General features: G+C 42.7%; 1 protein-coding gene across 4 annotated transcripts; it reads right to left on the reverse strand.

Moving 5' to 3' along the window:
* Positions 1-1,023: 1,023 nt before the first annotated feature.
* tmod2 (tropomodulin 2) lies at positions 1,024-15,248 on the reverse strand. Of its 4 annotated transcripts, none has more exons than XM_076077705.1 (10): positions 15,092-15,248; positions 10,353-10,573; positions 9,115-9,271; positions 5,915-6,037; positions 5,553-5,621; positions 4,635-4,765; positions 4,433-4,540; positions 4,199-4,342; positions 3,661-3,805; positions 1,024-3,061 (listed from the first exon to the last, which is right to left on the reverse strand). In XM_076077705.1, exons 2-10 carry the CDS (start codon positions 10,476-10,478, stop codon positions 3,030-3,032), a joined length of 1,035 nt encoding a protein of 344 aa, XP_075933820.1. In that variant the 5' UTR covers positions 10,479-10,573; positions 15,092-15,248; the 3' UTR covers positions 1,024-3,029. The 4 variants fall into 4 exon arrangements, with proteins under 4 accessions (XP_075933820.1, XP_075933819.1, XP_075933817.1 ...); XM_076077704.1 differs by lacking the exon at positions 15,092-15,248 and adding exons at positions 11,075-11,200; positions 14,095-14,180 and having other exon boundaries at positions 1,024-3,805; XM_076077702.1 differs by having other exon boundaries at positions 1,024-3,805.
* Between the last annotated feature and the right edge of the window lie 2,032 nt (positions 15,249-17,280).

The raw sequence follows: 17,280 nt of genomic DNA on the forward strand, positions 1-17,280 counted from the left end.
TGTTGGTTATAGTCTATTCTTTTTCCGAAAGCGGAGGAGCAGTGCCTATTAATAGTCATGGTCTGAGGGAACAGTTGTACTGTACTTACATAAGCACACAACTGTATATTTCACTGTGAGATTCTGTTTTTGTTTTTTTGTTCCTTCTGGTGTGATAAACAGACACGACTGAAACCTGCTGCTCCTCGTCCTCGTCTGTTCTCACAGAGTGGAAACACTGGAGTCATTCACTGCAGCCACAGTCCACTGCCAGCAGTGCCGAGTTTCTCTCTGACAGCAGCTCAACCGCACAGGAAACCCAGAGAGGGATGGAGTCATGCACATGACATCATCTCTCCGGCATGTGCAAACAATCTGAAAAACTGGATCTGAGTAAAGGGTGCATACGTACACCACCTCGAGTACCTCCCAAACCAAACACACCGTGTATTTGAACTTGAGATTTGGCCACAACCAGCTTTAGATCTTCAGCGGTCACACACACACACACACACACACACACACACACACACACACACACACACACACACACACACACACACACACACACACACACACACACACACACACACACACACACACACACACACACACACACACACACACACACACACACACACACACACACACACACCGTTAACTGCTGATTTGAAAACCTTTCTATCTAAATACACAAGAGATCTACAAAATAGTGGCGCTTGAAGTTCCATTGTTGGAGAGAAAGAGCAGTTCGACATAAAACTCAAGGTTCACTTCCTTGAACTACTTGTGGATCTTTAACAAACATTTTAAAGCTTTGATCAGCGAATGGAGTCAACAGTCAACTGAGGAAACTCCATCTGCTGATGAAACTCACAAGTTGAAATCTACGGACATTTTCCAAAAGTGGACCTTGTGCAGTTTTTTTTTTAAATTTAGCTTTATTTATTGTAGATTATAAGATATTCATGAAACGTTAAACAGGATGATAATATATGCCGTGTTAACACAAATACATTAAAGAAATGCACAAAAGGGCAGATAGAGTATGTAAAAACATTTATTGAGGATATCGTATGTTCAGCAGTGCGTTTCACCAGTCTTGTGGTTTTATACATATTCCTTATTTTAAGTCTAAACCTGGGTTTTGATTTAAAGTAAAAAAAAAAAAAAAAAAAGAAAAAAAAAAAAAAAAAAAAAAGAATCGCAGTTTTGTAGAAACTTAAGTGTGTGCTCACTTTGTATTTGGAGATGGCATTTTACAATTAAAACACACATTATGAATCACAGAATATTCGTATCAAGCCCAGGCAAAGACGCAGTTTTCCACTTTAGCTGACTGTCCACCGGCAAAGCACAGGAATGTGAAAACAAAAAGGTCCAAGAAGAAATACGAGCAGACATGACCGCGGACGAAGTACACAGATATAAAAACCCAACGTGCTGAACTCAGCCGTACAATTCTTGTCCGAGGAATGCGAGGCCGTTTGGATGAAAGAACTATTTTTGGTCGATAGAAACACGATGTTCACGAGTGACGTTGATGCCAGCATATTGTTCCTATTACACATAAAACTCCACATACAAGTTTCAAGTAATCCTGAATTAGTCCTGTTAAACCCATCTCAAGCAGGTCAGTGTACCTCAGGAAGTTCAGTGTGAGGCACGCAGAGCATGTTGTTATCTGTTACATAATGAATGACATGCTACTGCTGAGATGCTGCTGAGCGACAGTGACAGTGTGACCGAGGGTGTGAGAGGTGAAATTTAAGAAGACTTTCTATCCGGGAGATGCAGTTCATAAAAACGTTTCACAAAGTAGTCGCAAACCTGGGAGGTAAAACAGAGAGTGTTTGCCGATCTCAGTGAACTGCTTGCTGATCATTGTGCTATAAATGGCAAATAACACAAAGTGTAATGGCATGATGTGATCTAAAAAGATTCTTGATCGTTGCTGCTTTGTATACTGCGAGGAAATGACTGAAGCTGACGAAGCCAAAACCCAAACCGCTCACCATTCCGTTACATATCGACACTCTAAGCACTGCTTGTGTTAGTCTTTGGCATGGTGAAGCATCAGAGGAACCCTGTGTGTTGAGCAGACGCTAATATCCTCTTACTTTTACAGTACAATCCCAATTTTACTTGACCCAAAATATCCAGACCCAGTTATAACTTCCTGTTAAGGGAAAAAAAGTGATCAGAATAACCACCATCAGAATTTGAACCGTATGAAAACAAGATGTTAGATTAGATTAAACGGGTTTAGATATATAAAAAAACACTATGCACTGCTGCGTACAGTATTCGTTTCACATAAGAGGGTGAGCCAGCATCTGACTTGAGGCCAACACAAACTTAACCGTTAAAACACACACAAGTCAAGCCGGCTTTACAAGGCCACCCCAATAAATGGTGATCTGATCACATGGCGCCTCATGTTTCCTGATGACCGTCAGCATTCTGCCAGTAAGCTGTGGTTCCAACAGACCGGTCTGACTTTGCTTCCCGTCACTTCCCGATGCCGACGTCAACATCGACTTTAGAGCCGTCTCTAACGATCTGATGTCAAATTCTGCTAGTTCGTGATACAGGTGTTCCTCTGGGAGCTTAGGCCTCAAACTACCACTGTATACAGGGCTCCCTCAATGTTAGTTATTGTTCACACTGAGCTGTTATTGTTGTGTCTGTTACTTGGTAATGTGCATGTTTATTCCACATGATTATAGCGTAGTAGAAAAGAAAAGTGAAAAGTCTGGACAGATCACATAAAGGCTCAAAAAAACAAAATGACTAAAAGCTAATCCAATTTACACCTTCAATAACAATATAATAATAAACATAAGTATGAACATGTAAATGGGGGAGGGCAATTCCAGTTATTTCCCTTCTTCTCAGATGCATGTTCCGGTTGAGCGCGCCTTGCCCCACAGTTTGGCACAAGACTTAAGTTTCCACACAGTGAGATGAGACCAGGGCATCGCTGGAGAGTATTCCACATGGTGAGATGAAACAAGAGGATTGGGTGGGAGGCAGGTGGGGCTCCGTCCCTACAGGTCCGCTTCCACTCGCCTTTTGCGGACTGAAGAGGAAAAGTACAATGAAAAAACGGCAAAATGCATGATTTGTCTTTTTTCACAAAATCAGTTGATTGACAGCGTAACGAACGAACAACTGCAAACATGCTACACAGCCTACACAGGCCTGTTAGTTTATCGGGTAAACACCAAGTGACTCCTCACGAGCTCAGCGGTCACAGTTTTAGACCCATTTGTGTCAGTGTGTCAGCGTGTGCAGAAAAACGGGAAGTGAGATGTCGTCACTCTCAAAGCTGCGTGATCACACCGTGTCAATGTCCGTACTGTTAATTCATTCAAACACTTCGGTGCACTGGCACACTTAAGAGTCACACCCATGCACCAGACCTGTGCTACCTCGACTCTGACAGGACGGCGAACTAAAAGAGAGCAGAGGGTCGTCACTGTGGACGGACGTGGAAAAAAACAACAACATTGTAGAGACAGATGAACGGCAGACATGTTGGAATTGTTATGACTCATTCTTCCAAAGAGAGAGAGAGAGATATACCGGGGGGAAGATAACGTAATGGGCAACGAGTCACCCAGTTTTTGCAAGTTTGAACAAATCTCAAATGAGTGTGAGTGTGTGTGTGTGTCATACCCAGGTCGTTGTTCTTGGTGATAGCTGCGCCAGCTCTGGAGCGAGGTCCTTGCTGGGTGAAGTGGTAGCCAAACTTCACTATGCTGTTGTTGTCTTCCAACATTTTAGCAATCTCCATCTCTACGGTAGTACCCAGTTGCTGCCTCTGAAACAAACACACACACACACACACTTATCAGAACTTCACTTTGGTTTAAAGACTATAACAGTAAGTCAGTACCAAGAGTTGTACCACAGGGAAATGGTTTAACGTCTTTCCCACTACTGGAAACACTCAACCCGTGTTTTATTCAGGCAGAGGTTCGTGTCGGTTGGCATTTTCTCCAAATGCACAACAATAACATTTTCTACTACTTTAGCCTCCATTTTATTCAAAAGAGTGCAAAGACTTCTTTAGTCACAAGTTCCCTGTAATCATCTACACTGACCCTGGATGAAAAATAATAATAATAATACAAAAGATACTTTATCATCATAATCTTTAATTCCACGGGGATTTAGTGAACTTCATGAATATCTGTATAAGAGCAGCTGGTACCTGGTTGTCTATCTTGATCTCTGTGAGGGTGTCATTGTCTCGCAACGCATCAACCAAAGCCTGCACCCCTGTCCCGGTGATGAAGTTGGACTCCAAGTTCAAACTTTGCAACGTCTTGTTCTCTCGTAGCATTTCACTGAACACCTGAGAGGAGGAAATAAAGCAAGGACGTAAATACGGAGCTGTCAGGTGTCAACAAAGCCAAATAAAAGCCCACAAGCCACTCCCTCTCACCACAGCAATCGGGTCGTTACTCCGTGTTGCTGCCAGGCTGAACTTCTTGACGTGCGTGTTCTTCTCCATGGCTTTAGCGAAGTCCTTCAGCGTGGGAATTGGAACGTTCTGGAAAACCACCAAAAGACACGCCGTCATCAGTCCAGGAATAGACGAGCATATGCACACCCTGAGGCTCTGAAAAGCTTGTGTTTCTGTGTACCTTGATGTTGTTGAGGTTGACCTCTGTTAGGGAGCCGTCATTGCTTTTTATCCGCTGCAGAGTTTCTTCTACATTGGTGGGATTGGGAGGCTCATCAAACACTGGGTTCATCTTCTCCCCTTTGACCACATCTAGAAGAGACACACAGGCAGAGTTAGAGATACTGATCCAGACCCAGAGTTATTTTCCTTCCTCCGCTCATGTCAATGAGCCCGAGAACGAGGCTGGACCAAGTGCAGGGAGGCGGGGCTCAAGGAAACGCTCGAGCATCCGGGTAATTACACCTGAATTATATTCTCTGAAGTCAAATTTTCTTTTGCTTCGGGCACCACAGAGCTACTTTCATAGGAATGAACAGGGAGCTGCCTCCAAAGCTGTATCCAGTCACATCAACTAAACCGCCTTAAGGCAGGTTGCTGACTCACTAAGGAGAAGATTAGCAGCAACGACTAAAACGAGCAGTGGAGTAGTAACTTTAAGAAGCATAGAGAGCAAATTAATACAATTTAAAAATCGGAAGTTAACGCTTCATCCATATGCTTTTGTCAGAGCGCAAGAATAGCACTTTGCTATGTTCTGTAGCTAGTGTAGCATTAAAGCATGGTGGAATTAGCAAGCTAGCTAACTAGTCAGCTGTCTGCTAGTTAGTTAGCCAGGTGGCTTTGTCCACCATGCTTAAATGCTGCAACGGTAACAGAAATTGATCAGAACAGTTGGCTGGTGGCCAACGGCAGCTTTGTGTCCAACAGTCCTTCTCCGGAGCTGCGTCTCTTTTTTTCGGCAAGCTGCGACACTTTACGGCCCCACTGACGTATGTTGCCACCATGACAACAATTGTCATTTTTTGTACTAGTCAAATGACCACAGAAAACAGTTCAATTTTCAATTTCTATGGTCAACTTCTCCAATTGTACTTACTGTTGTAACCGTCTTTAGAAGCATCGTATGTCTGGCTACTGGTGACCAGCGTGTGAACACCCAGGATCGCTGCAAAACAAAAGCAGACCATCAGCAGCTGTGGTGAGGAGTCAGTGTGAACGCATGTGTTCTTCAGGGATCAGTGAATGAGAGGTAACCAAATCTAGACGCCATAGCAAACCGGTTGTTTTGCTCAGTAAGCCCATTCATGAAAGGAGCTTGTGTTTAACTGTCGCAGCAGACTGTTGTGTTTCTACTACAACATCTTCCTCTTCAAAGAAACCTTCATACAGAGTAATGTGCTTTTAAGCCTTTAAACAACGACTCCTTAGCTTTCTCAAAAGGTGTTTATTCATTCTTACCTGCTAGATCACACAGCTCCGTATCTGTGGCGCTGGATAGGGCCTCCTCTAGTTCTGGATCGAGGGTTGTGACTTCTTCCTGGCGTGTTTCTATCGGTCTCTGCTTCGGAATAAATGCTTTACCTACGGAGAGAGAAGGAACGGAGAATTTCTTTACTCAAAGAAGATCATTCAGCCTCCATAAAAATAGGGCAGGCAATAAATTACTTGAACACAGACAGAAGAAACGGGTGCATGGGTGAAGGTTTTATGAGACGTTACACAACCTCCAATTTCTATAAAAACGTCCAACTGTTACTTGTCTCTTATTGTGACTTGTAAATGGACACAGTCCCAGGTAAAGCAACTCTGTGTGTGTGTGTGTGTGTGTGTGTGTGTACATGTATGTGTGTAAGTCAAGTCGCAACAAGTCCAGGCCTCCTGTTATTTTACACAGCATTCCCCAAACATCAGCATTTCAGAGCAGCCATGACAGCCTGACAACTTTGGTATTGCCATAGTAACAGAGGGAAGAGACGGAAAGAATGAAGGAAGTTATGGAACAATGACTGGAGTCTAATCTAAACACTTGCACTTGACGGAAAGACCAGTCCAGTGGGTGCCAGTCGCTTCTATGCGTCTGTCTCCTTAAACAAAAACACCCCGAGAACCCCCCCCCCCCCCCCTCCCTCCCTCCCTCCCTCCCTCCTTTTAAGCCAGTCAAATTGTTCAAACGGGTCCAGAGTGGGGGGGCTCTGGCACTTCCTGAAAGCCAGTAAACAGTAAAATACAGTCATCAGGCAGCATCCTGTGCCAGTCCCTCCGGAGCGACATTTAGCCCGTCAGAGGCCCAAAAAACATACAGAGCCAAAACACTGACGGCCCCAAAGTCTTCATCTGTAGGATTCCTTAAGAGCGTATATCATGGACTGAATGAGGGGAGCACATTGGGGCTCATGTTGTACTAGGGTTATAGGCATGTTGATAACACAGTGTCTGCCTGTAACTGGAGTACAGAGATTCTTTACAGTCAAGGGAGATTTACTCATTCATACAAGCAATGCCTTAAGCGTATATATCATGGCTGCCATTTGGCTGAAGAATCACCACAGTACTGCTATGCATGCAAAAGCAGTACTGTGAAGTTTTTCTTTACAAAAGATAACAGCACAAAATGAGAGGTAAGCATCCCTCATTGCACAAAAAAGCTGTTTACATACAACTACAGCAAGTGAGATGGGTCAGCTGAACCCAGACGATGGTCTCTAAACTCTCATTGGTGTTTACAGTTAACGGTTTTGTTTTATCTTCCAAATAAGTTTTGCTAACCCGTGGCTTTGTTGACCGCATTTAGAAATTAGTTAAAAATATGATGTAATCAACCGGAGTAATCCTTACAATTTGAACTATTATAACACTTGAGCAGTAAATCTGCAGTAACTGATTGATTGCCTTTGCTGTACCCGTTCCGTTACACACGGCTACGAATGCCAACGACAACGACCTCAACAGACACAAGGTTCATCAGACTTGAACAGAAGCATGCTGTGAATGCTCCAACTAGTGTAACAAGTAAGAATTATTACACATGACGAGTAAAGTCAACTGTACCCGTTAAAACACAATTTGTATGTCTTCCTTCAACCGGCATCCAGCCAGAACCTCCTAATGTGAATAATGTTCCCAAACCTCTAAGGACATTAAGGATTGAACAATGGATTATAGAATACAATAAGAGAAACTGACCCAATATAATAACTTCCAAGTGGTTAAAAGGCTGCAATGGTTGCCATGGCATTCAAGCAGGCCGGTTTCCTCTGAAATGTGCGTGTTATTGAAAACACACACACACACTATTTATCAGCAGGGGGTTGAGTTTAACAAGGGGAAGAGAATCAGCTACATTCCACAGTACCACCACAGTGATTTGAGTTTTCCATGTTGTCATAGGGCGTGCACACACTCATGCATGCACACACACACACACACACACACACACACACACTCATGCATGCGCACACACACATGGAGTATAATTCCTAACAGGCCAGGGGGAAGATGTCAGCTCCATGTTTCCTCTCCAGTGAGGGAGTAACATTCAGATCTCTTGAGATCCAACAAAAGAAATTCCTCTGGACAATAGTTTCAACCAAGTAATGTTTCTATTTCTCACTTTGTTTGTGTGGCACGCTGTCACTTAAAGCAGCTTCCTTTGTCTCTCTTCTAGAAAGTGACGAAGGTTACCACAAGTATGTCTTACAACTTGTTTGAGGACAACTGGTTTCTCTCGAGAAGATCGGGTTATTTCGTTGACAGCGACATCAATCCCATCCGGATGAGCAGTGGGTGATTATTTCACCTTTCTGTGAGTCCTGCCACATGACATCTACCGAGTTGTGACAAAAGACTATTTCATTCTCCTCTAGGTAGACTACTGGCAGATATCGCAGACTGTTGTAATGGTGAAGCATCCCACATCCAAGGCCTTGGTTATTTTTACAACTTCAATTGCTAAAAGAAAGCCTGATTATATAACTGTGAGTATCACATACAACTGCTGTTATAGAAAAGGTTAGTTATGTGGCATTAGGACATTTTTTCTATAGTTACGGGCATGAGACAAAGTTGCACAGCTGGACTCACAGTATGCACCTCTGCACGCATCCCTGCCATTCAAATAAGGCCTTCGGCTCTGGTTTGCATAGTTTTGTCCGAGGAAAACGTGAGCCTGAGCACAAGTCGAGGTTTACTAACGTCTAGTCTGCAAACTGAACTGGACTAACATCAATAAACAGAGGGACTCATTCCTTTGACACTCCCTGCCTCCAGTCTCCTGGTACAAACACACCTCCCCCACACTGCTGTATGTTGCATAAGAGCAGACATGTATTAATAACACCAGGCTAAGACAGCAGAACAGTAATTACCGCTGGTGTTCGTCCTCCTGATGCATGCACAAACAGACAGCTCATCCCACGAGGAACACGTCACTAACAGGTGACAAATGCACCAATGATGCTCCTAATGAGAGGTAGGCGTGATGCACTACGTTACACTGTAAAGACACGCCCTCGCTGAGGGGAAACACTCAACATTGTCTCCATTGATTTGTACCTGACCTATCGGGATTGAGGTTAATTTAAAGTACTTTAACTGGACTTTCTCCGTTTGAATTTTCAGTCATGAGGAGGTTTTAAAACAGTAAATACTCAAACACATACCTTTTCTCTCCCCAGTGAAGGACAGTATATCGTCTCTGTCCTTGTAATCCATGGCTTCCTTCTCCAGGTACTTCAGAAGGCCATCCCTGTTAAATGACCCGGTAGCTCCCTTAGCCGTCTGGTCCTTCTGACGTAAGCCCGCTGGGAGAAGAGCATTCTGAGGAGAGGAGACGAGGAGACACTTTAGACCTAGAGGACTTCAATACACTCACTATAGACGTGGATAAAGGGTGTATGCTGAAATGATGGGGTTATTTTAAGCTGTTAAAACACCTGTATGCCTTCTATATGATGAACTACATATACATTCATCCAATTACTTGAACATTTCTAAAAACAGTGTCATGCATCAATAAATGCATGCTGCCCAATCCGGACCCATGTCAGTATCTCTTTGAAGGTAAATTTACCAAATGCCAGTTTCCTCCGCATCCACAGGTCAGTGTGGTAGTTGGCATCGACGACAGATTTAGGAGTTTTGTGGGAAATAGACATGAATTACGAGTTCCTCAAAACAGGAAGTAAACATACTATGAAGTTGTTGAACTCGATGCATGTGAACCAGAACCACGCGGCGTCAAACACCTCCGCCCACCACAAAACTGCAACAAACTGTGGACCATTTGTTGTAGGTCAGTCAAAACTTGAGGGACGTGAACAAAAGGCGGAAAAACTCTGAAAAACTTGTCTAGCCAGCCTGTGTTTGGTCTAAACTAAATGCAGTGCCAAATTCTACTTTGTCTATTTAATGACATGAGACCCAAAGATGAATGTTTCCTGTGGGCTCCGAGTGGGGTGATTTATCTCACTCGGTTTAGATGGAATTTAAATAAAACGCCCAGGAGGGATTTCATTATACTCTCCCGAGCTCTACTCCCAAACAAACACACAAACACTTGGCAGCCTGCTGACAGAGACTCCCCCTTTAAACTGTGTTCCCAGCCATGGAGGCTGCTGGACTGGAAGGTGTTGTTGGAGGGTGCAAAGGACAAATCCACCCTTGGATTTTAATGTGTGATGTTCAACATATCCCATGAAATTAAGTTATGATTGTGTGGAATAATAAATATTTTTTTGTGAAAACTGGAGCATGTCTAAGATAGTAGCTGTGTCCCGTATTTGAGAAAATTTATTATAGCTGCAAAGATTGTATTTGAGTGGATGAAATACTGTTTTTATGTCCTTCTCCCTCCCACTAAAGAGCCCTGGAGCTCCTCCAACCCTCACTGAGTCCTGACCTCAGGGTCCATCTCTTCCAGTGCCGTCTCCAGCTGTTTGAGCTCCTCCGCCGACAGTTTGTTGAGGATTTCATCTTCGTCGAGGTCCTTGTACTTCTCCAGGTCCTTCTTGAATGACAACGCCATGGTGCCAGCTATGGCTCGCTAAGCAACACTGAACAGCAGACCGCAGCCACAACGTTCCCTCTCCAGCTCACTGCTCCAGACCAGGGAGAGGCTTCCTGAGGACCAACACAAGGAAAACATTCATGATGACGGGGCGTGGGATGCATTTCAATGTACCTGACTAAATCAATGCAATAGCAATATAAGTAATGGCAATATATCGAAATTGAAATATACATTGTTTATCTTATCACTGGGAAACAATAGTTGATCACAGCTGGGCTGGATAAGGAGGCCTTGCGATGATGCAACACACAATAAGAACTTTCTCAGGCTCATACAAATCACCTGACCACTCCCATGAGGATCACCAACTACTCTTTTCAACATCCTAACTTTGGAAAACACTCACAACTTAAAAGAAGAAACACAAGAAGCTCATTCTCCTGGATATGAAAATGCATGTTTGCATTTTCCTTCTAGGGACTAAGGGCCAGAAAATAAAGGGAAATTGCAACAGTAGCATGAAAATACTGGAGTAAACTGTAAGTAGATGCACCCCAGTGAAGATTAAATAAAGCTCAGATAAGTGAATGAGTGAGGGAGTGAGTGTGTACCCTGTCAAACAAAACGAAGAGCCTTCTCTTCCCTCTCCCACGCCACGGATCGACCACTTAATGACCTGATTTCCAGATTCCCTGCAGGACTCCACAGATGGCCTCAGTCCTAATCGCTCACAGACACTGTAAACACACTCAAACTTAAGACTCTACTTTCCCCAAACGACTTGCTCACGCTATAATAACAAAACATAAACGTTCGTGCAAATACATACTGGTACAACAATTAGTAACTTGCAGGAACATTGCACCAGTCTCACTGATTCATGTCAACTGTGAAACACAGCACCGTCTCTGAACTCATTACAGCAGGGAGAAACAACTTGTGCTTTAACTCTGGTTTAGCCGAGGATTCTTTAAACTTTTACAGCCATTTCCCCGGAGCTGCCTGGGTGATTTCTCCAGTTTAGAGGAATTCCCTCAGAGTCCGACACTCTCCGTCCCTTTAGTTCTCCACAATCCAGGCTCTGTGCTGGACTAATTCTTCCCATCACCTCCTCCATTACACCACTACAACTACTCACATTTATTTCTGATTATTATAATAGTCATAGCAGGGACATTTGCCAGCCTGAGTGCCAGCAGACGAAGCAGGGCCCAAATGTCAGCACCGATGTCTTTAATAAAAAGCGAATGACTGTAACGAGCAACAAAAATAATCGCCCCAACGCTCCGCTGGGCATAGTTAAATCCGAACCTGGAAAACAGAGTCAGTACAGTAATAATGACTAGTGCACAGCTCCTGCAGGGTATCATTATCACACCTTACTGGGAGGAAGGTGATCAGCCATTCAAGCTGCAACGAAGCTAAGCCAATGTGTTAGTGAAACAATATAAATGGATATTAAAATCTGGCCCAGACAAAAAAAACGCAGGACGTCTGGTCATTACAAGCCTTTGCTCAGATGTTTCTGGAAAGAGGAGTTTTGGTCATCTTTCATAATAAACACCGAGACGTCCTGGGGCACGAAAAACGCATAAAGGCTTTACTGTGATTATGTGAAAGTGAAGACTTTGATGTATTCTGCCAAAAAAGCCGTCACATCCAGGTCCAACGCCATTCATTTCCCTCCACACCAGTCAAATATTTGCTGAGGAGGGAGAACGTATGAAAAGATGATCTGGAAAAAGCGGAGACGTAAGCCGAGGATAAATAAGTGTTAAGTCACACGCGCACACACACACACATAATGCTCTTATGACAAGATCATCTTAGAATAACACAATTTACCATATGACCCCTCTTCTTCTTCTTCTTCTTAAAAACTATTTCCACTTCACGGACATGTAATTCAACATATTTAAAACAACAGCCACTGATTACAGTGAGGTCCGGTACAGAAGGGTTCTGTGTGGACAGAAGAGTAATGGAGCATGCGGACAGGGATAATGAGGGCAATGGGGAGTAGAGACACAGAGGATCCATTAGTCCAATCTGATTGATTCCTTTCTCCCTCTCCTCTCTTCTAATCCTTCAAGACAACAACAGATGGCTGGGAGCCAATAATACACACACCTTCCTCACACTGACCAGTGCAGTCATGCTACTTTTGAACATAAACATATTACTGAGGACTGCACAAAGGACAAAGCCACAAATATCATGATTTAAGTTCACCCGACAGGCTAGATGTTTAGTGGTCAAGTTCAAGTGATGAATACCTGGCAGATTTGAGCAAGACCAAAAGATGTATGGTCACATTAAAAAGGTTAAACCAAGCCTTTGCAGAAAAAAAATAATAATATATATATATCCACTGTATGTGTGCATGAAAGACCAAAAGACGCTGTGAGTAGGGCTAACAATCTGTTTCTCCTGGTTTCTTTCATGGGCAAAATACTGACCACGTTCTTTTAGGTATCAAGAAATAGAAAAGGGGAAAGTGAACCGTAAAACATCCGTTTCCATCTCTTTTACCTCCACCACCCAAAAAAAACAACATGTTTTTAAGTGAAATGTTTGAAGTGAAATGTTAAGTGTGTGATACAATATCAGACGTCATCTCAGATATCTCTAACTTATATCATATAACCGATAGCATCTTTAAAAAAAACACACTCCGTCAAGTATAACTGTTGAAATCAATATCCAGGTCACTGTTTTAGATCTAAGGGGCTGAAGCTGGAGGAAAAGTGAAACTTGCAGCTGGGAGATGAACAGGAAGCACTGACTGGTTATTACATTATTATAGAGCCCCACCCCATCAACGCATAGAAAGACTATAGTTAGAATGACCCAGCTCTGCAACTCATGGGACAAGAGTGTGCACTTCCTCCCACCTACTCTCTACAGTCTTATTCTGTCTCTCCACCCTGTAGTTACTCAGTTTTCCTTTATCCGTTTTATCTTACGCCTCCTAAGGTGCCTGGAAGTGTCAGAAATGATAGAAAACAGATGGAAGGAGAGAGAGAGAGAGAGAGAGAGAGAGAGAGAGAGAGAGAGAGAGAGACACAGAAACAGAGGGTCTGATCAAGCTGTCGCTCAGGTATGTTCACTGCAATACATTAACAAGTAAAAACAATCAGACGACATGGGTGTCAGGAGACTAAAATGTGTTGTGTATGTCCATACAACTCCTGTGCAGACCTGGCAAGGGCCATACAGGAAGTGGTGTGTTTCTCAAACAATCACACATGATTTCTATGCTCCCCCCGTTTTCACCTTTCAGACACACTGATTAAACTGATTTCAAGTTATGCCTTTCACCTCAACAAGGACTTGCGAGGGCTGGAGTATGAATGACGCAGGTTCAGGAAAGGTTGCCATTTCCACGCCTTTAAAACAAAAAACAACTAATGACAGTTGCTATTCTCTGCTGTGGCTGCATTACACCAAGGGTGAAACCAGGCACTCACGGCCAGGTTTCACTCCCCAGTGAAAAGTATGCAGGTCCAACGAATGCTAGCCGAGGAGTCTGTTTATCTGCAATACGGCACACTGCAGAGGGTGGTACGGTAGGCGGTATCACCAAAAATGCCATGTCAGCAGCAGTCACCATGACATTCCACTCAGTTACCTGCTGCACACCTTCAGGATGGTCCCCTGTCTTCAGGCTTTGAGAGTAAACCCCTCTTCCCTAAGCAGACTTGGACCACACCCTTTATTCACCATTGAGCCCTGCGGGCAAAACTAGATTTGCGAACACACACACACACACACACACACACACACTCACACACGCATATATATATATATATATATATATATATATATATATATATATATATAAACCCTCACGTTAGCTATTGAACAAGGAGTAGACTTAACGATCTTACACCTATCAAACAAGTTGAAGTGCTGCTGAAGCCACAGCCTTTCCCTAGCTAACCCTACACACTCGCGTGAGTCATCACACCAAAGGTATGTCCTAACAACACTGAAGCTATTGTCTTAGCAGACAATCACGGTATTGATGCCCCGTCTGTAAACTGCATTGTCAGGCTCACAGGGAGGGGCAGCTGAGATTAAATGCGCCCCATTTTGTGACAATAAATACACAACAATAAAACAACTATGAACCAAACAGATACCATAATTATTAGAGGATACTTAGTACTGCCATACGATGACATATCACACACTATAATATTCTACACCGTAGATCAATACGGTTATGTTCCTTTGGTGGTGATTTAGCTGCACATATCTTATAATAGTATGACCCATCTCTCGTTCGCTAACTCGCTCCTGACATGTTTATGATTATCACGCTGACAGTAAACACGTTGATAGTGACTTAGAAGAAAAGGTACCACACATTAGCTGAGGAAGAGTTAAAGCCAGACCAAGCGCTTCATGAGACACTCACTTTGGTAACTTAGCCAGCGTTACATTTGTCTGATGCAGCAACACAACGATAACAAGTAGGTTAACAGTTAGCAGCTAACAGCTAGCAGTGGACTCAAGTTGCTAGCCGTTTAACGTTAGCTAAACCACCATGTAAAACACTACGGATAGAAAGTTTCCTGAGTTTACATACTAATTCTCAACCCCCTAACTACATATATCCTTACCTGTTAATGGGACCAAACTAAAAGTCCCCAAATAATGCGAGTCTTCCCAATGAACGCGATGCCGTCAGAGCTTGATTTCTCACTTACTCTGCCCAAGGGCGGCAACACAGGAAGGGAGAGCCAGAGCATTCTGTGAGTGACGTGTGATGGAACCAATAGACAGAGAGTCTGCCACACATAAGCCAATGGTGTATATTAGCCCGCCCTTTTATCTCAACGAACCAATCAGATAAGAGACAGTAAAATAAAATAGAATAAAATAGAATAAAATACAATAAAATACAATAAAATACAATAAAATACAATAAAATACAATAAAATACAATAAAATAAAATGGCCATTGGCATCTGCACAACATAGGACACCATCTATAGACTCCACACACACACACACACACACACACATATATATCTCAACAGAGCAACAATCCCTCTTTCAGGATGAAAAAGGATAATAATATATTAGAAATATAACTATATTAATTAAAAATGAAGTGATTAAGCACAAACATAAGTATTGCTACTTTAAGTGTAATACGTTGAGGTATTTCAGGCAAAATGTAAGTGTTTGAAGTGACGTCTGGTGATCAACTTTCAGGTGCCGCAAAGCCGACTACAAAATATCACAGAGACCTGGAAAGACAGACTACATACATATACACATACATGTGAAATTCAATTCTCTCTCTCTCTCTCTCTCTCTCTCTCTCTCTCTCTTTCTCTCTGTCTCCATCTGTCTTTCTCTCCCTCTATCACACAAATACACAGTGCACACTAAAAAGCTAGCCTTGATTGTAAAGATCAAGTGGAGCTCATCCTCTCTGTACTACACTGTGTTGCACAATAGTGGAGATAGAATTTCATGTACCCTCTCGGTACCCTCATACAATATGTGCACTGTAACAAGATGCCTTGTATGTAACACAAAAACTTTGGGAAGAGATGTGGGTGCAGGAATCAGATGAGCAATAGCATCCTACTCAGCTAAATGGGTTAAAATGTACTGAGAGAAAGACGTCTTAACAGCCATTTTAAACCAGTGCTACACCAGAGATGAATGTACAGTAGATATCTGTGCGTGCGTCAATACATATTAGCTAAAGGTAAAGACAGAGTTTACTGCAGGGTGGTGGAGCACAGTCAGCATAGTTTATCTTCTGTAGTGTCAGAAATGATCTTCTGATAGACATAGTCAACCTCTTCTACCTCCTTCAGAGGGTAGTGTGGCGCCATGTGAAAACAATTACGAATATGTCTATATATAGTGTTTCAAACACTTTTTGAAACACATACATTATACATGTATATTGCATGTTATAATGCATGTTCAACTTCCTTTTTGTGTTTCAAAAAATTGTCTGGGTGACTTGTGATTAAACGACACCATCTGGTGGTTGATAATGTTAGTGACTGAACACAGCTGCAATATCAGAGTGAGTCCAGTAGGGGTCACAACGTAACTGACTGATACATCATTGTAGTCGATATTGACTGAGATCCTGTAGGAATCTCATGTTGATCATGTTTTCTATGACAGGGTGCTGATGGATAACCTCTATCCAACCTCATCATCCCAACATTAAATTGAATTGCATTGCAATCCGTAGACAGCAGGGTAGCACTTCATATTTTAACAACTTTGAACTTTTAAACCATCTGTATGGAAGACAAATGCTCCCATCTGACTTACTTGGTCAACCTAGTTGATTTCCCTCCAGTACTTACAGACTGAAATTAACTTCAATCCTCACAACCCCATAAAACCCAAGAAGTCCTACAGGCTTAATCAGATTTGTCTTATTGCCTCCTCAAAGGGGATGAACTGATGGCAAGAGTGATATCGCACTGATTGCTGCAATATCTTTGTTGCAAAAACCTGTGGGTGCAGTTGGATCAGGGAGCGGCTGGAGAGATTGTCTTCACGGTAACGTTGCGACACATGACTCACACTCAAGTTGCTCCTATACTTCCTCTTGTCATCTTGCCTTTTTTTCATTTGTTTGTTTTTGCCTATAAGAGCAAAGAGAGTGTAGGGTGATTCTAGTGGAGTAATCCGATTCCTGTCTGCCAATAAAATCTCATGTTGTTGTTTGAACCCCAGAGTAAATCCTATGAACTCACTGTAGATATAGATTTTAAAAAACAATGAACTTTACTGGGAAACATTGGATCATTTTAGATTTTTGATG

This window comes from Anarhichas minor, unplaced genomic scaffold, assembly GCF_050575085.1.
Source record: "Anarhichas minor isolate MPS153535 unplaced genomic scaffold, ASM5057508v1 ptg000062l, whole genome shotgun sequence".
NCBI lineage: Eukaryota > Metazoa > Chordata > Actinopteri > Perciformes > Anarhichadidae > Anarhichas > Anarhichas minor.